The sequence below is a fragment of the Carettochelys insculpta genome, chromosome 6 (genome assembly GCF_033958435.1).
Source record: "Carettochelys insculpta isolate YL-2023 chromosome 6, ASM3395843v1, whole genome shotgun sequence".
NCBI classification, from domain to species: Eukaryota; Metazoa; Chordata; order Testudines; family Carettochelyidae; genus Carettochelys; species Carettochelys insculpta.
Window position 1 is genome coordinate 24,579,331 of NC_134142.1, and position 25,804 is coordinate 24,605,134.

The 25,804-nt window shown below is 44.3% G+C and overlaps 2 protein-coding genes and 1 long non-coding RNA gene across 3 annotated transcripts in view; 1 reads left to right on the forward strand and 2 right to left on the reverse strand.

The window, feature by feature from the left end:
- BEGAIN (brain enriched guanylate kinase associated) overlaps positions 1-14,856 on the forward strand; it is a 261,465-nt gene extending 246,609 nt beyond the window's left edge. The window contains exons 9-10 of the mRNA XM_074996506.1: positions 10,377-10,460; positions 13,483-14,856. Of these exons, the coding sequence (XP_074852607.1) occupies positions 10,377-10,460; positions 13,483-14,856 (1,458 nt within the window). The remainder of the gene's footprint in view (positions 1-10,376; positions 10,461-13,482) is intronic.
- LOC142014251 (uncharacterized) lies at positions 9,092-10,712 on the reverse strand. Its single transcript, XR_012645900.1, has 3 exons — positions 10,606-10,712; positions 10,092-10,172; positions 9,092-9,247 (listed from the first exon to the last, which is right to left on the reverse strand). It is a non-coding gene; the product is annotated as an uncharacterized LOC142014251 (long non-coding RNA).
- The window catches only part of WDR25 (WD repeat domain 25), a 144,366-nt gene continuing 133,309 nt past the window's right edge, over positions 14,748-25,804 (reverse strand). The window contains exon 9 of the mRNA XM_074996510.1: positions 14,748-14,869. Coding sequence (XP_074852611.1) covers positions 14,853-14,869 — 17 coding nt within the window. The 3' untranslated portion in view covers positions 14,748-14,852. The remainder of the gene's footprint in view (positions 14,870-25,804) is intronic.

The following is a 25,804-nucleotide window of genomic DNA, read 5'->3' on the forward strand; positions in this document are numbered from 1 at the left end:
AGACAGTAAATGTAAACATAGTTATAATGCAGCTTTCTAAAGATTTTTAACAAGTGTTATTCTGCCATTGGGTTCAACGTAAGATTCAGTGGCGGTTCCTGAGCAGACTGATGGAAGCCTGTGTCCCTAGATCCTATATAGTGAACATCCTGCATTGCACATAAGCGTCAAAGAAAATTCTGCAGATGATTACAGTCCCCACCTCTGGCCCTAAATGTTACTGCTTTTCAGTTGATTTTTTCATCTTACAAAAGGGATCAGATCAGTCAATCCTTACTCAATAGAATGGAACTCTTAGCATTAGTAAGGACTATTGGAATGAGGACTTGTTGAAGGACTGACTGCTTCAGCCCCAAAATGTAGGTTTTCCTCAGATTAGCGCATAGTGTACCGCTGTCTCTGTATGAAGTGAAACACGGACTCTACTTTCCAACTATTATGCACCTCTTTAATTACTTCTGAAAATTATCATGCACTGTGCAACTGGCAAATAAGCACATGAAATCATGCTCCTGTACTAACTTCAAAGGAGATGGGAAAGAGGGGCAGATTGCATGTATTTAGTTCATTATATTCCCATGCCCCAGATGGAGATATTAAGAAAAAGACTTATGCTAAAGAATACATTATATACTTCTTAGGACACTCTTGTATTGCCCCATGTGTATATTTATGACCCCTTTGGCATATCTAGGGGTATCTTATACCACAAATAGCCCCATTCCTACAAGTAACATCTTCCTAATAAGAGCAAAGTGTTCAAACCCTGGCCTTTAATTTGTACTGCAATAAGGGCAATAGAAAATGGAATAAACTTGTTATTCACTTTATTCTAGTATCTGTCATTAAAAGAACTCTAAGGACAATAAGTTTAATCCTGGTTACAAGTATACTGGTGCAAAAATGGTGTGATTCAGGGGTGAGCAATAAGCAACCTGCTGTTGGATGCAGTTCTTCTGGGTTAGCCGCTGGCAGGCTGCCAGACCATTTATCTACCTGAATGTCCGGAGGTATGGTCATTAGCAGCTGTTGTTAGTTGTGGATTGCCATTCCAAGCTAATGTGAGCAGCGGGAAGCACCACGGACTGGGACACCACATCCCACAGCTCATATTAGCTGGGAATGGAGATCCTGGACAACAGGAACTGCAAGCAGCTGTACCTTCCAACACATGGGTAGATAGAATGTCTGGTGTCCCACCAGTGATTAACCCAGGCAAACCACATCTAGCCTCCTGGACTCTTCTTGACCACCCCAGGGTAATTTCACTGAAGTCAATGGAGTTTTTCACAGACTTCAAAGAAGCATAGGGCTGGAAGTGACCTCAGGAGGTCATCGAGTCCAGCACCCTGCCCAAAGCAGGACCAATCCTAACTAAATCACCCCAGCCAGGACTTTGACAAGCCAGCACTTAAAAACCTCTAGGATGGAGATTCCATCACCTCCCTAGGTAACACATTCCAGTGCTTCACCACCTTCCTAGTGGAACAGTTTTTCCTAATATCCAACCTAAACCTCCTGCACTGTAACTTGAGACCACTGCTCCTTGTTCTGCCATCCATCACGACTGAGAACATCCTCTTTTCTTCCTCTTTGGAATCCCCTTCAGGAAGTTGAAGGCTGCTATGAAATCATCCCGACTCTTCTCTTCTACAAACTAAATAAGCCCAAATCCCTCAGCCTCTCCTCACAGGTCATACGCTCTAGCCCCCTAATCTTTTTGCCCTCCGCTGGACCCACTCCAGTGCATCCACATCTGTTCTGCACTGGGGTGCCCAGAAGATGAGGCCTCACCAGTGCTGAATGGAGGGGAACAAGAACTTCTCTAGATCGGCTGTAAATGCTCGTCCTAATGCACCCCAATATGCCGTTAGCCTTCTTGGCTACAAGGGGACACTGTTGACACATATCCAGCCTCGCATTCACTGTAACCTCAAGATCCTTTTCTGCTGCACTGCCATTTAATCAGTTGGTCCCCAGCCTGTAACAATGCTTGGGATTCTTCTGTCCCAAGTGCAGGATGCTGCACTATTTCTCACTGAACCTCATAAGATTTCTTTTGGCCCAGTTCTCCAATTTATCAAGGTCACTTTGGACCCTATCCCTATCCTCCACCATATCTACCTGTCTGCCTTGCTTAGTGTCATCTTCAAATTTGCTGAGGGTGAAATTAGGTCACTAATAAAACTGTTGAGCAATACTCGTCCAAGAACTGATCCTTGAGGCACTCCACTTGAAACCAACCAGACAACAAGCCGTTGATCACTAAAGCTGTGTCTACATGTGTGTGCCCTTTCAAAAGGGCAAAAATCAAAGTTCAGCGGTCGAAATATCAGCCATTGAAAGGGAGCACCCGCCACCATTTTTCGGATCAGCGCTTCAATCTGCTCTTTCGAAGTGCCATTGAAGTCTTTTAAAAAAGAGCATCCGCATGGCTCCAAGCCCTCTTTCGAAAGAAGGGAGGCAGAAAATGTTGTGGCTGGGGTCCCATGGCCGACAAGCCCTTCCAGGGCCACAGCCAGCCACCTCCTATAAAGGGCCCTCCCTCCGCCTTCCTCTCCACACGAGCCGAGTGCTGCCCAGCCTTTCCCAGCCCAGCAGAGCCCACTTGTGCCCACCAGGGAGGCCCAGCAACAGCTCCTGCAGGAGGACGCCGTCATGATGGAACCCCTGCTGGCAGTGCTGTGCACCATCGCCGCAGATGCATCCAATCTCATCAAGTGGCTGGGCGGTCCCCCCAGGGCCACGGGGCTCCTTCCCCCGTGGCACTGCCTTGCGCCCCCCACCCCCAGGTGCCCCGACACCTCTGGACCTACCCCAGCAGCACCGACTGTTGGGAGCGCATGGTGCTAGTGGAGTGGGGTGAGGAAAGGTGGCTGCGGAACTTCCGCATGTCGAGGCAGACCTTCGACGAGATCTGCCACTGGCTTGCCCCCGCATTCTGGCACCACGACACCTGCATGCGGCCAGCCCTCACCCTGGAGAAACGGGTTGTGATTCCCATATGGAAGCTGGCCATCCCAGACTCCTAACACTCTGTGGGGCAGCAGTTTGGGGTGGGCAAGGCCACCGTTGGGGCTGTACTTATGGAGGTATGATGGGGCCGGGTGGGTGCAAGGGCTGGGGCTGGGGCAAGTGAAACCCTCCTCTGCAAGTGGCCAGATGGGGCAGGGGCTGGAAGGGTGGGGGGCAGGGGGCTGGGTGGGGGCCAGATGGGAGGGGGACAGAATGGGCCCGAGGCAGGGGGGAGACAGCCACCACACCCGCACCAGAGCACGTGTCCCCCACATGTCATCAGGGCCATCAACGCGATGCTGCTCCATAGGGTCGTCTGCCTGGGGGATCTGGACAACAATGTTGCCGGCTTCCAGGACCTGGGCTTTCCAAACTGCATCAGTGCTTTGGATGGCACGCACATCCCCATCCGCGCTCCTCCACACAGTGCAGGCCAGTACCTCAACTGGAAGGGCTACCATTCAGTGGTGCTCCAGGCCCTGGTGGACGCGAGGGGCCGGTTCACTAACCGCTGCGTGGGCTGGGCCAGCCACACCCACGTACCCGGGTCTTCCGGAACTCCGGCCTCTGCCGGCGCATGGGGGCTGACACCTTCATCCCCCAGCGGGAGATTCTGGTGGCGGAAGACATCACCATGCCGCTCTGTATGGTGGCAGATGCAGCGTACCCCCTGCAGCTGTGGCTCATGAGGCCGTACATGGGACACCTCGACCCCACCTGGGAGGCATTCAATGAGCGCCTCAACCACACCTGCAACGTGGTGGAGCGGGCCTTCGGGCGCCTAAAGGGACAGCAGAGGTGCCTCCTCATGCAGCTGGAGGTCAGGGTCCTCAACGTGCCCCAGGTGGTTGGCGTCTGTTGTGTCCTCCACAACATCATGGAGGGAAAGGGGGACACCTATGTCCCTGGGGGGACTCTTTGGCCGGCTTCGTCTATGAGCAGCCGGGCACCGCCCCCATCCGCCAGGCCCACTGGGGTGGCCATCGCATCTGGGAGGCCCTCAGGCAGCCTTTGCCAATGGCCACCTCTGACGCGCATGCACACCCACATCCCACGCACATCTGTCACCCACCATCCCCGCTACCCCCACCCTCACCAGCACCACACCCACATATCCACCACCCACCGTCCCCCTGAGGAGCACAGCACGGAGTGGTGAACAATAAAGAAATGTTTATATAACTATTTTTGTTGGTAACTATGTACAGGAGGGAACCTAACTCAGAGCGGGACAGGGGAACCTAATTTGGAGGGGGAGGGCGGGAGGAACCTTACTCGGAGGGGATCGAGGTGCTCATTCCAGGGCAGGGGTGGTGGGCCATGAGCACTGTCGGCCCCTGGAGCCCCCACTTCCCTGGGTGCGGGGTCCCCGGCGGGGAGGGGAGGGTGCGGGTAGCACTAGCAGGTATTGTTGGTGAGTGGGCCATGTGGGGGTGGAGGGTCAGGCTCAGTGGGGTGGGGGGGCAGGACCAGCAGGGGGAGCCGCTGAGGGGGCCAGGAGGTGGGCAACGGTGGCCATATGGTCCCGGACGGCATGGCCAATGCCCTGCAGGGTGGACAGCAGCCTATCCCAGGCTGTCCTCCTCCCCTCCATGTCAGCCTGGGCAAGCCACAGATGTTGCTCAGCCACCTCGGCCTGGCGCTGGCTGGCTGGGTCCTCCTCAGCCCAGTGAGGGGTCCTCCAGCCACAGCCCCAATGGTGCACTGCCTGGGGTGGCATCCAGACACCTCCGAGGGCTGCGGGCAGGCTCTCCGGGATGAGGAACAGCGCAGGGCTCTCCCGGCCCACGGATGGTGAGGCTGTGTGGAGGGGAGGAGAGCATGTCAGTAATGTGCCCTGGAAGGAGGGGACCAGGCTGTGGCCCACCCGCCCGAGCTCACCCCATTGGGCCCCTGCCCCCCACAAAGGACACTGCCCCCCCAAGGGGCACCAACCGACCCCCCACATGCTGGGCCTCCCGGCCTGGGGGTACATCCAGGGGTCTTCTCCTGCAGGTGGCCCTTCCTGGCCTGCAATGTACGGGCCCTAGGTGCTGTCCGGCACTGACCAGCTGCCACCCCTGTGAGGCTTGCGGCGCTGTCCACTGAGGGCGGGTGCTGGGCTTTGCTGGTGTGCCACGGCGTGGTGCCTCATCCCATGTGGGGGGTGGCCTGTGTGCGACCTGGGACCACCAGTCCCGTGTGCAGGTGACTAGCTGTTGCATTGCCCCCACCCTGTGGAATAGGTGTGCTCCCCTCCCTGTACGTACCAGAGGGTGCCTCGGCGATGTCCGGGGATGTCCAGCTTCAGGTCATCCGGCTGGAGGAACAGGAGGGGATCACGATGGTGAGGTCCCCCTCCTCACTCAACCAGTCGGTGGTCCCCTTGCCCTCCTGGGTCCCCGGTCTGGGCTGCTCCTCCTCCTCCTCCAGCTGCAGCTCCTCGCTGGAGGTGTCCAGGAATGCCGAAGGTTGGGAGCTCTTCTAGGGCTCCAGGGTGCCCCAGAGCTCCCTGCAGAAGGGGCACTTCGCTGCAGCTGCCCCGGAGCATCCGGCCTGGTCCCTGGCCCGGGCATAGCCCTGACACAGCTCCTTAACCTTGGAGCGTACCTGCTGTGTGGTACACTCTGGGTGGCCCTGGTGGAGGCCCTGCGCCAGGTGATTGAAGGCAGCGGCATTGCGCCGCTTGGCCCCCATGTGGTGCAGGACCTCCTCATCCTTCCACAGGCCAAGGAGGTCCCGCAGCTCCCGCTTCATCCAGGAGGGGAACATTTTTTTTGTCCCCCTGGGAGCCTTGCGGGGGCTCAGAGCGGGGGCCATGGGGCTCATGGGGGAGCTGGCTGCTAGCCCTGCTGTGTCACTGGAACATACAGCTGGAGCATGTGAGGAGGCTGCTTCTAGCACGCTCTCAGCTTCCTGCCACAGGTTTCCTGCATGCATGCGGCTTTAAGGCAGCTGAATGCAAGGATCATAGAGCCCCACTGCTGCCGGCTGGAGGGGCCCCACGGTCCAGCTGACCAGCACCATGGCAGACCCGTATTTTGAAAAAGCGGACTGTGGAGTGTCTACACATGTACTCTTTCAATTTAGTATTTCGAAAGGGAGCGATCTTCCAGATACGGGATCGGGGTTCAGATTTCAAAGTCTGTGCTCCATTCTTTCGATTTTCTTACAAAAGATGTGGACTCTCCTCCTGCTCTTTCAAATAAGGGCCACTTATTTTGAATGCTTGTGCACATGTAGACACAGCTTAAATGTTTGGCTCAACCAACTAGCCAGCTTTCTATCCACCTTATAGTTCATTTATCCAATCCATACTTCCTTACTGTGGGCATGATAATTGTGGGAGACTGTATTAAAAGTTTTGCTGAAGTCAAGATATATCACATCCATTGACCTCCCCATGTCCACAGAACTAGTTATCTCATCATAGAACCTAATCAAATTGATCAGATGTGACTTGCCCTTGGTGAGTCCTTGTTGACTATTCCAAATAAATTTCCCCAGTTCCAAGTGCTTCCAAATGGATTCCTTGAGAATCCCCTCCATGATTTTTCCAGGGACTGAGGTAAGGCTGACTGGTCTATAGGTCCCTGGATTGTCCTTCTTTCCTTTTTTAAAGATGGGCACTATATTTACCTTTTTGCAATCATTCAGGACCTCCCCAGATCTCCACAAGTTTTCAAAGATAATAGCCAAAGGCTCTTCAATGACATCTGCCAATTCCCTCAGTACCCTAGGGCTATGTCTACACTAGCCAAAAACTTCGAAATGGCCATGCAAATGGCCATTTCGAAGTTTACTAATGAAGCACTGAAATACATATTCAGTGCTTCATTAGCATGCAGGCGGCCGCAGCACTTCGAAATTGACGAGCCTCATCCAGACGGGACTCCTTTTCGAAAGGACCCCAGCTACTTCGAAGTTCCCATATTCCTATGAGCAGATGGGAATAAGGGGACTTCGAAGTAGGCGGGGTCCTTTAGAAAAGGACCCCCGTCTGGATGAGCCACGCGTCAATTTCGAAGTGCCGCGGCTGCCTGCATGCTAATGAAGCGCTGAATATGTATTTCAGACCTTCATTAGTAAACTTCAAAATGGCCATTTGCATGGCCATTTCGAAGTTTTTGGCTAGTGTAGACATGTCCTTGGATGCATTAAATCTTGACCCATGTATTTGTGCATGCCTAGCTTTTTTAAATGGTTCTTAACCTGTTCTTTCCCCACCAAGGGCTGTCCAACTCCTTCCCATACTGCATTGCCTAGAGCAGTAGTCTGAGAGCAGGCCTTGTCTGTGAAGACAGTCAAAAAAGGCGTTGAGTCCTCCAGCTTTTCCCACATCATCTGTCACTAGGTTACCACCATCATCCAATCTACCATCTCATGATCACTGCAGCCCAGGTTACCTCTCACCTCTACTTCTCCTACCGTTTCCTTTCAGTTTGTGAGCAGCAGGTCAAGCTGTGCACAGCCCCTGGTCGGTTCCTTCAGCACTTGTACCAGGAAGTTATCCCCAACATTCTCCAGAAACTTTCTGGATTGTCTGTGTGCTGCTATATTGCTCTCCCAACAAATGTTTGGGTGATTAAAGTCCTCCATGAAAGCCAGGGCCTGCAATTTGGAAGCTTCTGTTAATTGTCTGACAAAAGCCTCATGTACCACATCCACCTGGTCTGGTAGTCTACAGCAGACACCACCCACAACATCAGCTCTGTTACTTCTGCCTCTAAGCTTAATCCAAAGACTCTCAGTGGGCTTTTCTCACTCTATATACTGGAGCTCTGAGCAATCACACTGCTCTCTTATATACAGCTCAACTCCTCCTCCTCTTCTGCCCAGCCTGTTCTTCCAGAACAGTTTATATCCTTCTATGAGCATGCTCCAGTTATGAGTCATCCCACCAAGTATAAATTAAACTGGGTAAGAATCTGCCCATAGTTACACCACTACAACTCCACTGTCATCAGCTGGATTTCATAAGAGCAAGAATTGTTCCCACATGTGAACCAATCAGAGTTGTGAATTGTGGTGGTTTCAGATTAGTTATAGTAAATTGAACTGGAATATGGCACATGACAGAAAAGTTGTTGCTATTATCACTATTATTATTCAGTATTTGTATTACATCAGAACTTAAAGGCGCAAGCCAACACTGAGGCCTATACTCATCTCCTCACACCCAAGAGCAAGTCAAGATGGGTAAATCTTGCCCTCTGGTAATGGAGCTGCATGGTGAAGCTGAAGGCTGAATTCAGTCCACTGCACTTGGCTCAAAAACTGCCACATAGATTTTCCACATTATACTTAATTGCTAACTAGAGAAGCCGTTGAGCAACATACCCTTATGAGATAAAAAGGGTATCATTACCCTGCTGATATGTCTTAAAAACATGGCATTTTCCCCCATACTAGTGAACAATACCTTTCATTCAGAAAACAGGCGATAGAATATGGGACACCCTCTGATGCCATTTGTTGATTATTGCTCTATTTGCTGCACTCCTGGCTGGTTCCCACCCAAATATTGTATTCAAGGAGATGATTGAACCCAGTCAGGTATTGAATACTGTCATGTTTGGAAGAAGGTACAGGCACTACATTCAACTAACATGATTTTCTAGATACATTTTTCACATTTTATATAAAAAAAGTCTCAGAAATGTGTTCTACACTTTCATCTGTGAAGACACGGCCATGGAAACAGTTAGTTTGGAAATAAAGGATGAAATGTCAGAATGATTTCATTCTTGAGTGCCAAATCATGCCGTTAGAAACCTTAAGTAGCTGTCTTTTTTAGGTATTGTGCAGCAATGGGCTAAATGGACAATATATATGTAATATATGCCAGAACCTCATGCACATGCAACAGAGATTTTGTTTTTAAATTATATGTCTGGGTTTCTACTGTTTGCATCTGTTTTTCAGAACAAGGGCCTGATTCACTAATATAAAATTAAAAACAGGAATTACCTGGAAACAGTTATTTCCATTTTTTAAAACATTTTTATATTTGAGGCAGAGAGTGAAAAGTATATGGTGAGCAAATTGAAATAAAGTAAAGTATCATAGCCTGCAAACATTGTTTGAAGACATTTGAATCTGTAGGTGTAAATCCAACAGGGCCAAAGAAAATCTCCATCTGCTTTTCTCATGTTCATAGAAAGCTGATCCCAGGAACTTCTTGCCGGACTGATTTTGCAGATTAGCTATGTTTTCTCAGAAGAGGTACTCAGAAAAGAAAAGTCTGTTTACACTGAAGATAGAGAATTAGAACTTGGGAAAAATGAAGCTACTTTAATCATAAACTTGTTTTCTCTGTAAACATTATAAAATGTTTACAACTTTTGCACAGTCTGGTGTCTGTAGGGTTTTAAATCCTTTCTGTACCATATCTTTGCATAACTATTGCACTTACATCTAAAAATAAGCTTTATCTGTAACAGCACCTTTAGAGAGGAGAACACTACAGATGTATCTCAGTGGCCCTGTAAATGCTGCATCAGAAGAGAGTCATTTGTGTTAAAATAGTACAAAGCAGGTCTGAGTGTGAAGTTAAGCACAGATTTCTGTTCTGGATTTCTACTCTAAACAGGCTGCAGGAGCCAGTCAGCACAGAAACAACATAACTAAAATATATGTTTATTTTTCCTCTGTGTGAAATCCTCTTGATACTTTCCCTATTCATTAAATGTAGTGCAGAATGCAACTGTGCTGCAACCATTATGTCTTATTGCAAACTATAATATTTGATATCACCAAATGAGGCACTGTGGCCTCCTGTCATTGAACCAGGAAGTACTGGGGGAATTCACACCAGGAAGAAGACAACAAAAAAATTAAAAACAATTTTAATTTAATTTAAAAACAATTATTAATACTAAATTTGTACAATGAAGGCCCCCTGCCCCACCTCTAGAGCCCAATAGACTATTTCAGGTATCTCTAAAGTGGTATCTAAGTGGGTTGGCGGATATTCAGGAGAGAATATTTATACTTGTCAAATGTCCTTTTCGCTATATAGTTCAGCATTATTATAGTACTCGGTTTCTCAGGCATGGTTACTATGTAATGCTGCATTCCTAAGGGTAAGTACTCACCCGATACTCTAAGTTGCAAATTGATGTTTTTAAAGTAATGCTGTTTCAAATTTCTCTTTCTGGTCCCGTCTTCTCCACAACCTTCCCTTTGATAACCAACAGAGCAACATTTCAGGAGCATATAAGAAAAAATAGAAACCTAATGAATTACAAAAATAAAATGTGCTCTGCATTTTCTTAGAATAAAAGCTACAAAGTTTGTCCAGAAATGGGAACAAGAATTAAAGCCAGAGATTAGTTGAAAGCCATAAAAATCAGGCTTCTTTTTTGTTTGTTTGTTTTTAGGAGCTCTATAGAAAGGACTGCAATTTAGCTGCTCAGCTGCTCCAGTGCAGCAAGAATTACGACAGGGCACATAAGCTTTCTGAGGTAATGTGACCAAACTTAATGAATCTACAAAGAAATAATGTTCCTTGGAAAAGGGCATATTCTGTGTGAGCAATCCCATTACTTGTTTGACTTTAAAGCTCTGATTTTTTTTCTCTTTTAAGAAACAGAAAAGGTTGGCTTATACCTGTTGACATTCAAATGAGCGTGGGTGGTAGAACTAGGGATGCCAGGGGTGCAGAAGTATCCCTTGGCTTGACATGGTTTGAATTATGTACAGGTCTTGCAGTTTTGTTCAATAGTTTTGAGCACCTCCAGGGTACAAATTATTCCAACACCACCGCTGCTAAGGGAATTATTAACAAATTCCCAGCTTCAGATGGAACTTGGTGATAGTTTCTTTTCCAAAAGCTCTGGTACAGGTCTGCATTGATCTAGCACAAAAAGAAAACTTCAGCATAATCCAGGCACTGGGACTGTGCAGGCCACTTCAATGTAAAATGATAAAAAGAAATAAGGAGATCCTTCAGGCCTCCAGGATCAATTTTCCCTCTGAAGCTATTTCCCAGCAACTGGATTCTGAATATCAATTTTAAAACAAGCTAATGGGAGAGGACATCTTTTTGAAAGGCAACCAGAAAATACTCTTTGAGTTCCCTAGTGTCCACTTTGGTGACATTAGACTTACCCCTAAACTCTCCCAGGAGAAGTGTGAGAAAGTGACCTTTTAAGCTCAAACAAATGGTTAAAAATCATGATTAGGGCTGTATTTACATCACAGCATGGTAAAATGCATAGAAAAATAGGAGAAAAATTTATCTGTGCGTCAGAACCTAAGGGGAGATCCTGGCAACATTGAATTCAATAATAACAGGATTTCACACCAGGTTTTTAAATCTTCTCATGGCCTCTGAGACACTTTCAGCCTGTTCCTACTCTCAGTAAGATCCATGGCATTTAACAGGACCTGATCAGGCACTTCCTGATCTAGTCTCATTCTTCAACCCTTATGGATAGGTCTCTCAGTGAAGGAGATGGGTCTTTTTTCTAAACAGACTTTTGGGACTGTCCTACATTGGGCAGTGTCTCCACCATGTGTGTTTGCATGGCCGAGATCATTGCTAGTAAAACACCAGCTTTTTCCAGCAGTTCCATTAGCACAGTGCTCTCAGATTGCCTCCTTGATGCAGTTCTATGACAGACTAGTGCAAAACTAAATGTTAACTGTATCAACTAGATCAATCTCAGTACAATGCTGAGAGATACTAAATACATCTGGTAACTGAGACTGCCTGATGAATAATTGACAGTGATTTACTGAAACAGAGACAGAGCTTCCAATTATCTAATGTCCTGATCCTGCAAATGATTGCAGCTGAGAGCAATGCACTAAGCATTGAACACAGCCCTAAACACTTCCAGGATTGGGCCATAATGCACCACTTGATGAAATATAACCAGTACCCAGGGTAGGAGGAGGGGTAGGGGGGTTTGTTGGTTTTATTTGTTCTGCCATCCACCCCAATTGCCAAAACTGTCATCCAGTCAGCTGAGTTCCATTTATCAATGCAAGTATTTATTATTCAGCAACTCAAAATATATTGTGAGGAGCAATTGTCTCTTTAAAAAGAGTAAACAGCAGGATGCACTGCAAAACACAGAATACCTTGACAAATCCATGACTGGACAATTTTTGATTACACCAGAATGAGTGCTATGGTATCGCATACTACTAATACAATGCCAAATACCATTTTATCAATTCTAATCCCACTGTGCAACAGCCCAAGAGGTCGATAGTTATTTTCCTTAAAATACTTTTAAGTTTAAATGTATAAGTAATGTATAAAATAGATCAAACAGTAGTGCAATTACTGCAGTATGTTCTCAAAAAAAAATGGCCCCAATCCAACATAGAAGTTTCACACTAAATGATCTATTTCTTTTGCAGTAGTAGCCACACCTATATGGTGATTTTCATGGTCTTATTTTATGACTTGTTCTTTCAATCTTTGTTGCATCTGTAACTACTATTAGAGTACTAGGATTTCTAGCTGCCAGAGTACCAGCAATATCACATACTTTGTTGCAAATGGAGGACATATCAATTAAATTAATAATATATGAATTAACTGACTATATCATGGAAGATGTATAGCTTAATAAGAATTAGCATCATACACCATACTAACAGGCTTACCATTTCACATCAGGTCACACTTCGAATGCCTAAAGGTCTCTGGGTTACTCCCAGTGTAAAAACTCTGAAGTGAAGCTGGAAAATGAAGAACCATAACATATACAGTGTGGAATCGTTATCTACAGTGCTCACTGGAATAATAGGGATGCTCACTCCAATATTTGCAGTCTTCCTTTGCTGTTGCAGGACATACAACTACTTATTTAGTAATAACAATTGTAGTGATATTGTGCAACAAGTCAGCTTTTAGATGTGATCACTGTATATCTAACGAAGAATTTGACTTCCGGGCTATGTCTACACTTAGAAAAAAACTCAAAATGGCTATGCTAATGGCTAAATTGAAGAATACTAATGAGGCGCTGAAATGAATATTCAGCGCCTTATTAGCATGCCACCAGCCGCAGCACTTCGAAAGTGCCGCATTTTGCTTGCATGTGACTTGTCCACACGGGGGGTCCTTTTCAAAAGGACCCTGCAAACATCGAAATCCCCCTATTCATTTCAGCACCTCATTAGTATTCTTTGATTTGGCTACTGGCATGACCATTTCAAAGTTTTTTCTAAGTGTAGACACAGCCCTGGTGTTTGCTTGTGGTTGTAAAAATGTATAATAGTGATAAATGAAACTCAAAAGGGCCAGTGTCAGAGAGTCAAGTAAGAACACAAGGGCTAGATTCTCAGTTGGTGTAAATTGGCATCGTTCATTGATATCAATTGAGCTGCTATTATTTACACCTTGTATACACTTAAATAAATAATACTGTCTGGTCTATTCATTGATCTGAGTTCCAACAGCATAGCTAGACACCATTAATGACTTTCTCCCCATTTTCTTCCCCCCACCACTTCTCTATGTTACAGCTGCCATCTGACTTTCAGGAGAGAGTCAGTCTCCATCTGGAAAAGCATGGATGCAGCCTTTCTGTACCCTTGTGTCACACATCATTTGCTGATAACATACCAACTTGCGTCATTGCTAAGGTATTGGAGAAACCAGATCCAAACAGCTTGTCCTCACATTTGTCAAGCACATCAGCAAGGGATCGCTCTTTTCAGGAGTCTGATGGGAAGCTTGGCCAAAGGCCCCAGTACAAGTCTGACATCTACTGCAGTGACACCGCCCTTTACTGCCCTGAGGAGAGGAGAAGGGAGAGGAGACAAAGTGTTGACATGCAAGTGAAAGATGTCGGATTTCTGAGGTCCCAGAATTCTACTGAGAGCACTGTAGAAGAAGATGGCTTCCATTCTAGCTTCTCACATGAAGCCTTCCCAGAATATGTTGCCTCTTTACCAACCTCTAGCTCCTACTCCAGTTTTAGCGTTACCTCTGAGGAAAAAGAAAACGCCCAGGCCAGCACTCTGACAGCCTCCCAGCAAGCAATCTACCGGGGCAGCAGAGATGAAATGTTTGAAAGAAAGTCATGTTCTAGTTACGAACATCAGGGAAGTCCTAGGTTTGCCAAGTCAAAATCTGTGCAGCAAATGGAACTTGCTGATAACAATGAGAACTCCCCCACTTTTACTAGGACTCTTCCACCTTATGCTAATGAGCCTTTTCATTTCTCAGCCATAACAACGCAGCAGGCACTGGCCACTCAGAAAATGCGTAATGACTGCAGGAGCACACATCTTTCAGAAGAAGACTTACCTGGGCGTTGGAGACAACTGAGCGTAGAGGATATTGGTGCATATTCTTACAGGAACACTGGCAGACTGTCACCCTGCAGTTTTTCAGAGCAGTACTACAGCAGTCCTATGAAGAAAGGAGAGAGCCGCACGAGCCCCATCTATGCTGGTTACAAAGGAGACAGCTTCTCAGAGGGAGAAGATATCTGTCAAAGTAGGCTTGAGGATTCTTGCTTCCTTAGAACAGACAGTGGCCTGAACATTGACATCAGCACGGGCTGTAAACAGGACAAGTTACCCTCTTACAAAACAAAAGAAGCACGAGACCAAAAAAATGACAGGATCACAATGCAGTTGTGCAGTAGCAAAAACATCGAGAGTAGCCCAGTGTTGAAAAGAGAATATGTTGATGTAAGCCCGAACAGCTCAGCAGAATCCCTCAATCAGATTTCAGTGGAGGCCTCAGAGATCCATCAGTCTTCCATGGAGCAAGGAAGCCACTCAGGTCTCCACAGCAAACAGCAGCAGTTTCAACGGACTGGGAGTACTGGCCTGAGTCGGAAGGACAGTCTTACAAAAGCACAATTATACGGAACCCTTCTAAATTAAATCTCTTCCAAAACTGCAATAAGACAAAAACAAACAAACAACATTTGATAGTTGTTTTGAATGACAGGGTTCTAAGAAACAGGATTATTATGAATTATAGATTCATAATGGTACTGTATGTTTAAAACAACATGCTGTACGCAACCATTCCACAGCACTTTTCACACAACACTCTTTCCAGATGGAAGACCACCCTTCCCCCCCCTTTTATAAACCTGAAATATTTTTATAAACAAAATGGTATTTATTAGACTATCCTTAATCTAAGATATTTGAGCAGCAACCTTTTTCCTTCAAGCTGGATTCTTATTTATTTTTGTGCATGAGGCCATCAGTGCCTGAATTCTTGGAGGATGAGGGTAAAATCGTCATTGTGATGACAAAAATCAAACCCACTCAGTAAGATGCCATCAGTTCTGTCATGTGAATTTGAAATGTATGAGAATGGTGAATTTAAAGAAGTATATTTTTTAATGAGAACAGAATGAACCCTGAGTTCTTTCATACAAATGTATTTGAGTGAAAAAATGTACACACAAAGTGATACAAATATTTTGTTCTTTTACTCCATTGTGTTTCTGCTTTCCTACTTTCCGTTGTACACTACCTCAAAGTAATTGAGGGTTTCTTGGTCACATATTTTCTGTAGGCTTGCATTTATATTGTCTAAAATGCATGAAGTGTCATTATTAGTACTGTATTTTGCATTACTTAATAAAAGACACCAGTGGAAATATTTTGATTTTGTCCTCTTTAAAATAGTCACAGTTGAGCTCTGTGGAATTGAAAGTTGCTCCCATTAAATTCAAATAAGATAAAATCCAGTAAATGTGCATCTCACCAACTGCTTTTGTGGCACTTCCTCTTGGTTAGACTTTTTTTTTTAAACTGTCAGCATGAAAATCTCAGGCACAGATGAGTTATTCCACAAAATAGAAATGACCATAGGAAGGGTGATTTCATTAACCACAATGGAAAGTGGGCTAAAAGAGGACAAGACAAAACAGCTGTATTATCTAAAACCCAATGGCTTGCATGTCCCAAGATAGTCCATCACCACAGCAGGCTACTGAGCTCACTGAGTGAGGGTCACTGGTGAAAGAATTCACAGAGACCAAAATCTTATTCAAATGTACACTCATGTCGCCCTCAATTGGCTTCAGTGGGAAATGAATGTGCATGCTAGAGAAGCAGACTTGTTCCTTTACATCCATTTGAATTGTCACAATTGGATTTGATTAATACAGTATGCTCTGGTAACGAGCACTGTAGTAAGTGCTGGAAACCCAACCCCCCTTCAGACACATACTTCAGTCACAGCTTCGTCAGACCAGTTCCTTTAGGAATGACATGTTCTATGACTAGACTCAACCCAAAGGAGTATTTTTTCTTGAGCAGTTCATTTTTTTAACAATAGAAATGTTTAAAGACATACCGTAAAATCTTGGCTCATTGAAGCCAACGGGAGTTTTGCTATTGACTTCAATGGAGCCAAGATTTCACTCAGAATTTTTGCATTTGCCCATAAGAATTTTCTCTTTTTTTGCCATCTCTCCACTTACAAATACACTGTCCACAGAACAGCAGGAAGCAGATAGAAGAAACAAGAAGAGGAAAAGAATACTGGAAAGTGAGCCCCATGGACTTCACCTTTGTCTTTAATGAGAGCTCTCATGGAATAAGATATTACTCCAATCTATAGTAAGGGTGGTGGAACTGAGCTCTAAATCCTTAAATCTCCTGGCTGTATCTATGGACTTCATTTCACATGGTTTATAATCTCTCACACTTTTCTGACACCCCTGAATAAAGGACCCTTATTTAGTGTAATGTAGAGCCAATAGACAATGAGCTCAGAGAGGGAAGGTTCTTAGGTAACTTCACTAATAAATTAAGTCATATTCCATACTAGAAGAAAATGGTCTCCTCTGGCAGAAAACTTAAAAATCTGATGACTCTCAAGGCCAGGTGTTCAAGCAGGCAGACTCAATAGTACCCATTGTTTTCTGTGTTCCCAGCTCATTACAACTGGCCCTTCTTTGTGTGCCCAAGTATTTGCTGAGCTTTTTAGAAAATTGAGCACTAATCATTGTTCTTTGAAGGTAAATAATATTTTCTAACCATCTAACCTTAAAAGACTAATGAAACCTGAAAAACAATTCTTACTGCCAGCTCATTGGGGGATATAGAACTGCAGCCAGTCTTTAAAACATATTTGTATGAGACACACATTGATTTCTTGGTTCAGAAAGTATGAGGATGTAGTGCAAGAGGTGACCTCTACATTATGAAAGTCAATAGTTAATTCTTAGGCCAATACATTTTCATATACACTGAATCAGAAGCCAGTAGTTTATTAATTCCTCATTAAATTCCTTTTTAATATCATTCATCATTTGATACTTATATACCTACTACCCTTAGTAATTTATGGACAATTAGATTTGTATTATGCAACCTTTTATGTGCTTTGTTGTTTAAAAGATTTTTACTATTCTTTCTAATGAAGCGTCAATATTTACCTGCTTACTTTATTCATATGTGGTAAAGGAACATCTAATATATTTGGTCAAAGTTTATACAGGTTAGCATGGAAGTCTGTAGACTAGATTTTTGACAACATTTTTGAACAATTATTTTCATTATACAATAACCGTTTTTTAAAACTCTCTGATTTGCTCACCTTGATAATATTTTTTTCTGATTTATCACCCTTCATTACTATTTTTGGTTCTCTGTGCCTTAAATATTGAGTCTGTTCTGGTATGGCTATGATCTGAAGAAGTGGGTCTGTCCCACAAAAGCTCATCACCTAATAAATTATTCTGTTAGTCTTTAAAGTGCTACTGGACTGCTCTTTTTTAAAACAAATGTATTCATGTAAAATTATCAGTACTATCAATTTGTTTTTAATTTTCCAGAAATAAAATTCTGGCATTTTCTGTTGAATGTATCAAATAAGAACATAAGAATGGCCATACTGAGACAGACCAAAGGTCCATTCAGCCCAGTATCCTGTCTTCCGAATGTATAATAAAAATACAACCATAACATTTCCTGCCACTTTTCATTTCTTGAAAACCAGATGTTAGTAAATAGAATATGTTGATAAACATTTTGATCACATTTTTTCAATCAAACATTGAGGAAACAATAAATATTCAGTGTTGTTTAAAATTCTAAAATGGGTCCATTTCAAACTCATCAAAAATGTATTTTCTATTCATGAAATTATGTTTTCATTTTTCTGCCAATTGTAGTTTTGACTAAGAGATTCCCTTCTCTCACACTGGGTCCTTGAGAGGCTTAAAATATCAGAAGGTTGTTTACCTGTCAGGTGTTTTTTCTTTGGTTCAATCTACACTAGCCAGTTCTTTCAAAAGATTTTTCAAAAGAAGGGGCCTCTTTTGAAAGATCCCCAGAGCATCTACACGCAAAAAGTGTTCTTTCAAAAGTAAATAAAAAGAATGTTGCACCCCTTTCAAAATCACTCTTCCTTTCTCATTTCAGGAAGAGTGCCCCCTTTTGAAAGCTTCTTTTGAAAGAAAACATGTAGACACTCTGCAGCCCCACCCCCTTTTTTTTTTTGGAAAAAGCAGTCCTCATGCAGCCTGATTTTTCTATCCCTGGCCCATTCTTTCGAAAGAGTGGGAGTTGTGTGGACACTCTCTTTTGAAAGAGCAGATCCCTCTTTTGATCCACTTTTGTGTGTGAATGCACTCATTTGAAAGAAGTTCTTTTGGAAGAGATCTTCGGGAAGAGCTTCTTTCGAAAGATCTCTGTAGTGTAGATGTAGTCTTTATGTTCATTTGTTTTGTTTTTTGAATATTTTCAATTCTTATTTATTTTAGTGTTGAAGCACATGACTTCTCTGTGCTTAGGTGGCTAACATTCAGCTTTACTGAATTCAATAAGGCAACAGATGAGCCAAACTGGACACTGGTAAAACGAGGTCCAGCAAGGCTGCTTGATGCAGCTAACTCTGGTATTTTATACCCTTACACAAACAAGTCCAGTGCCAGAGGCAATTAATTAGAGAAACATAGATCGTTTTCAGAGAGAAAACTGTTATCAGCAAGGAGGAACAGGTGTCAGGGAGTAAAAGCCCCGAATCCAAACAGTTCATTAACGCGTTCCATAGAGCTCATCCTCCCTGCCATTCCCAAACAGGTGAGGGAAAGGACAGGTTCTTGTGTGCAGGCAGAAGTAAGGGGTGTGAAGTGGCTTCTATACAAGATGGCTTCCACATTAGCTTGGAATCATATCACTTAAGACCCCCTTATCCCTGATCAGCTCCTTGGTGTATGCAGTTAGAGGTCAGTAAAGGAAAATGAACATTTTATGTGCTGCTTTCAAAATTCTCACTTTAGATTTTTGCTATAGATTAATTACTCAATTCATCAGGTGTACTGTGGTATTGGCAATAGTGTGCTTTATCATCACACAAAGAACATGATTTAAGTCTAGACCTATGATCTATTGAGGATTTAGAAGGTAGAGTATTTTTAACACTAGCTCAAATAGAGTAGGCTATGAGAGGTACATGCTTTATACTTTGGTGCGTCATGATATATGTGCTCATATTGAACTTAAAGGGTATTCAACTAATTTGCTATAAATATGGTCTGCAATCCACACAGTGCTCTCTCAAGGACTCTTGGAAGTCAAGATGGTCCCTAAAAAAAAGAGTAACTCCTGGAACATCTTGTTTTCCTCCTTTTATTACTGCAAATCTGATTTTGACTGGTATTTCTGTTGGGTATGTTGTTGCTGGTACAGTTGTAAAGTCATGTGACTCCAGAGACACAAAAGAGCAGCTCCTCAGCTGGTGTACATTGCTGTAAGTCTGCTGAAGTCCAGTAGCTTTGGATTTGCTCCAGTGTCTCTTTCCAAGCTAGAAATGAACCTAATTTTCTTCCACAGGAGATAAAACTGCTAATATGAGAAGCCACCAAACAGTACGGACGTTTTTATGGCAAAGGTTCAGGGAATTCAAGCTCGCATGAAAGACTTATCTGTACATAGATCAGGCTTTTCACTTTCATTAATTGTTTCAATCACCACACGCAATAGTGGTGGAGAAACAAAAACAAATTGGAGTGTTCTCAACAGCTTAATGGAGCAAGAGACACAGAATGCCATCATGGCAAATGGAAATGAAGGCCAGAGAATTTAACAAGACAGGGTACTAATAGCTACAAGACACAAACAGGACTACAGTGAACTATAAGTCAGTTATGAAAAGCATGTGCTCAAAGCCACTAAGAAAACAGAAATGCACCTGAGACATAAGAAACACTTCTGTCAGATAAATAGATTTATACTGACATCCAAAAGGTTAGCAACAAATATGGAGGCATAGATGTCAAACAAATTATAGGGAAAATAAAAATCTATGTTGCTTAATGAAAAGAATAAATCCTCTTATAGGACTTAAGCATAGCATGCTGAATGTGTCAAATGACAGTGAGAAGATTTCAGTGTATTAATGTATGATAAATGGCTGCACAAGTCATCAGTTCACCTGTTAAAATTAATGAGTGGTTGGGAGAAGGAGGTGAGTAAAACACCCTGTCACACTTTACAACATACTAACCTTACTGAGATATCACCAGTTTTTAATCTATATGGAAACTGTGGTAATTTCAGACTACATTATGTGGTAAGTAACTCTTGATAAATGTTAACTTTTTAAAGGCAACTACTAACTCTTGTATTTTAAGGTCTTTAAGGTTTAAAAATATGTCTCCTGAAAATCTTCCATCAATGTATCTGCAGTGAGGCCTCACTTTTGTATTTTGGTATGGTTATGAGTGGGCTGGATCATGTCCATCCTGTGCACTGGCAAAAGGAAGAAGAGAGGGTGAAAGATGCTGCCTAACTACCTCCACACCACTTCTTCCTGTGCACAGAAGCAGCAGGTTCTGTAGCATTGGTAGGAAGGGGAAAGAGGAGAGGGCAGTGCCTTAACTCCACCTTCTATATTATTCCCAGCAGCATTGCTATACTGAAGCAACTGGGAGCATATTCTGCAACAGACTCATAATAGTTGACTCCCCGCTGGAGCAGCTGGAAGACCAAAAGAGAGAGACTGATTGCCCAAGTGACAATCTTTTTCCTAGGCTGCTCCCAGGGCAGTGTAACAATGCACTGCCCCTTCCTATGGACTAAAATGCAAACTAATACTCTAACCCACTGTTGGAGTGCCTCATGCACTGAGCCTCATCTGTCCTGTCATTCGGGCAGCACAGCAGAGCTCGTCCGGTCGTAAGCCTTCTTAGGCAGTTTCATTGCTTCAGACCATTCAAATCCTCTGCTGTAGCTTCCCAAGGCCCAGTCTCAAAGCCCACTGAAGCCAATGGAAGGATCCACATCAATTTCATTGGACTTGGGATGAGGCTCCAACAGACAATACTCCTATTTTACCCTCTGCAAGTAGATCTGATGGGGCAAATCTCTGAGACTGCCGTGTGAGATCCGATAGTGAAAGTTAAGCTATTTCTCCAGGTTCTGGAAACCACTTTCAGACTGGGATAATAACAAATAAAAGAAGTTAATCATCCATGGCAATACTACCAACTTCTATCAGTGGTTATCGACCAGTTCAATTCAACAGAGCTCTAACAATTTACATCAGCTGCAGATTTGGTCCTTAAAAAGTTATGTGGCTAAACGAGATTGTCAAAAAGAATAAATGCTCCTTATAATTTTTAAGATCTTTAGGGCAGGGCCAGCTCTTTGCCCTGCGTTTGTTCAGCATTTAAAACAAGGGGCCTCCCAGGTGTTACTGTGATACAATAATATATCGTCAATGGTTTATCCCCTGCAGGGTCTCAAATTGTCCCCTATTTACTCATTCAGTCTCTCTCCTAAGGCTCAATGGTGGATTGTTCCCTTCAATATATTGCCCACTACTTTGCGATGTGCAGATTTAAATTACTAAATTTATTTGCACCAATTGCCTCATTATTATCATTAGCAATTTTTTATATTATGGCAGGGCCTGAAAGACTGGGGCCTCAGTGTGCTGGGTGAGGTACAAGCACAGAGCAGAGACAATCTCTGCCATTTTCACTCAGATACTATTAGATCCTGGTGGGGAATGATTTTCATATCCTAAAACAATTTTCAAGACATCAAGAAAACCTGCCATCCCAAATCAGGAATTTCAAAAATACTCATGAATTCAAAAATCTGGAAGAAGAAAAAAAAAAGGAATTGATTCAGTTCAATCCAAATGTTTTATTTTGATCATTTAAAAATTTTATATTCATTTGATTTAATTTTTAGGGGGAATTAATTCAAAGTTCAAAAAGAAAAGCAATTTCAAACCAGAAAAGCAGAAGTAGTAAGAGGATGGAGCACGCTGACACCTTCTTGGTACCATAGTCTCCATGTGCCCTCCCCTACTGCATCTTTACAAGCAGGAAATGCAGAGATATAAAGCAAAAAGTATGACCCATACTGAGTCACTGCTGAGTTTTCCCAGCACTTCCTGCTCTGTGTTCTGGACAGCATAACCCTCAGCCTCCCACCACTGAAAGAGACACACTCCTCTTTTACGGTCTTCAGCCAAAACAGTTGTACATAATTATCTGCCAGCTGGCAGTGCCTTCCTGAGTGCCAGCTAAACTCTGGCTTTAAATTAATCCCTGCAACCCAAGGCAGCTGTCTGGCTGAGCATGGTCTTCTCCACAACTGAAGACGGGTTGCAACAGGATCCATGCTACAGCATCCAAGGGTGGCAGACAGCTAACCCAGTAGCTAGTGGCATACAGTGGCCCCAGTTCGCCTTTCTTCATTCCAAACTGTATCACTGAAAGGGCAAGCTTCCCCACTAGAATAAGTCAGAGCAGCCCTGAGGGCATAGTACTTTGTAGCCACCACTGCTCTCCGTGAGCCATTTGCCTACTGAGAATAGCCAGAGCGCAAGGCTCAGTCCTTCTGTCATCACATCATCACTACTTATGCTGGATCTGGCAGGGCAGTCATTATAGAGCCCATCTGGTAACTTTACTATCACTGGAGAGCTTCCTTGTGAAGAGAGTATTTTCCTAAGACCAGATCCATTCCTTCTGTGGGTCTCTATATGGTATAGAGGGCTCAGGATGGAAAAGAAAATTATGTCCATTGGGAGTTAATGGACCAACTTGTGCAGCAGAGGGTTATCACTATCTGTCCTGGCTGTTACTGTAAGTGAATAATCTGGGAACAGCATTTTCACTAAACTCTATTCCAAGCAGAGTCAGTGGTTAAATTACCTAGATTCAGCCTCAAAACCTAGATTTCAGAGTTATCTTTACCACTGACAAGAAGAGCAAAAATAGCATTATTTTTAAACTGAGGAAGATAAACTGCATCCCAAGAGATTTAATAAAAGGCTGTCTCCTAATAACTTCCACTTTCATCTCACTGTCCTAATGGACCTGGGTGAGAACTGAGCATTTCAGATCTTCTAGTTCAGTCTGTCCCTCGTCTGGTTTAGAATGCCCTTAGGGGTCTTCCGTTTCCTTTTTTCTGCTAACATGAAATGCATTTCAGCAGGCAACATCTTCAGAGTTGCTAGCAACACAAATTGACAAAAAGAAAGTGTTCCTCACTACAAAACGAAGACCCTGTTAAAAATTTAAGCATCAGTATAGACCTCAAGGTGCCTTCTTGCCTTTTACACTGGTTACAATGATCACCCTTGCAATGTTTTAAATTTGTGATAACAAACGCGTTGGACAGACTATATATAAAGTGGGAGAGGAGGGGATCCCCCTGCTGAACGAGTAAGGTGTATGTACTAACCCTGGGGGCGAGGGAGTTTGCCTGACAGTGAGTTTGCATTTTTCTCTTTCCGGTTATTTCTGTTATTGGGTCAGTTGGGATTGTGTCGGGAGCCTGTCTGAGCCTTTGTTCCCTCGATCAGCTTTGATCAGCCTTGTGGTCACCCTCCTCCTGTGTGATTAACAAGGAGGGTAGGGCAGACATAGGAGAAAAGGTCTTAAAAACCAGAGTCTAAGAGATCAGAAGACTGCCAACAGGGCAGTTCAAGAGGGAGATTGAGAGACCGAGTCCTAATATAGCCCCACTGTCTGTGTCAGCTCTGCTCCTGTCTCCTCCACCTGTGCCTGTATCCAGGCAGCCTGACCAGGCATGCCACTTTTACAGACTGGGTGCCAACTGGTTAAGTAGCAGTGCAGCAGAAAAGGACCTGTGGCTTATGGTGGATAAGAGGCTGGATATGAGTCAACAGTGTGCCCTTGTAGCCAAGGAGGCTAATGGCATAGTGGGGTGCATTAGTAAAGCATTTCCAGCTGATCCAGAGAAGTTATTATTTCCCTCTATTTGGCACCAGTGAGGCCACATCTGGAGTACGGCATCCAGTTCTGGGGCCCTCAGTATAGAAAGGATGTGGGTTGGAGCGGGTCAAGCAGAGGGCAACAAAAATTATTAGGGGTCTGGAGCACATGACCTGTGAAGAGAGGCTGAGGGACTTTGGGCCTATTTATTTTGCAGAAAAGAAGAGTGAGAGGCAGTTTGATAGCAGCCTTCAGTTTCCTGAAGAAGGGCTCTTAAAGGATGGAGAGAATCTGTTCTCAGAAGGGATGGAGAAGAGGGAGAGGTGTAGGCTGGATATTAGGAAAAACTATTTCACCAGGAGGGTACTGAAGCACTGGAATACTTTACCTAGAGAGATGGTGGAATCTCCATCACTAGAGGTTTTTAAGTCCTGGCTTGACAAAGTCCTGGCTGGGATGATTTAGTTGGGGTTGATCCTGCTTCAGGCAGGGGACTGGACTAGATGACCTCCTAAGGTCCTTTCCACCCCTAGGATTCTGTGATTCTATTATTCTACCCAGTTCCTGGTGTGGCTTTGCAGAAACTGTGGCCTTAATTTCCTACTCACAGTAAACCAGGCTGAGGGGCTATCCGTGTAAAAGGTGCCTGCTGGTGGAAAGTCTCAGTAAGCAAGTGGAAGACGTACAGCAAAAGGTAGCTTGACTGAGGAGCATCCCTGCCCATAAGAGTATTCAGATGAAGACATCTAAGGCTGAGGAAGCTATACAGCTGTAGAGGGCTACTGTCACACAACTGGGGATAGGAAGAAGAAATAGCTCTGTCACTAGGAGGACACTAGCGACTGGTTACTTGTGGTAGCAGCTCCACACCTACTCCCAACCTAACCTCCCTAATGCTGGAGAACCATTATGCTGACTTAGCTACCAGAGATGAGGAATCACCTCCTAAGGTGGAGGTGGAGAAGCCAAGTACTCCCAAAGTTGGAAGTTCTGTAGCCCCACTACCAGGAGGAGACATAGGGTAATTGAAAACTCTCTAATGAGGGGGATGGAGGCACCCTTCTGTCACCTTCACATGTCATCCCGGGAGACATGCTACCTGCCATGGCCCTGGATCTGAGACATTATGGAGGGATTGTGGAGGATCATCCAGCCCTCTGACTACTCTTCCCTGCTACTTATCCATATGGGTGCTAATGATACTGCAAGGTCTGACCCTCAGCAAATCAAAAGTGACTACAGGGATCTGTGACTACAGGTGAAGGAGCATAGGTGGCATTCTCTTTTATCCTTCCAGACAAGGGCAGGGGCCCAGACAGAGACGGGTGCATTCTGGAGGTTAATGCTTGGCTGCAAAGATGGTGTTGCCAGGTGGGCTTTGGTTTTCTTGACCACAGGATGCTGTTGCAAGAAGGACTGCTGAGCAGAGATGGCTTTCATCTTTTGAGGGAGGGGAAGAGGATATTTGGATACAGACTGGCAAACCTAGTGAGTAGCGCTTTAAACTAGGTTCAAGGGGGGCAGATGACCAAAGCCCACAGGTAAGTCCAAAACATGAGCTAGGAGAAGGATCAGAGATTGGTGGGACCCTGGGCTGTAATAGCAGGGATAAAAGGAGAAAAGACAGAACTGGTGGGTGAAATCAAATAAGTGTCTCAGTT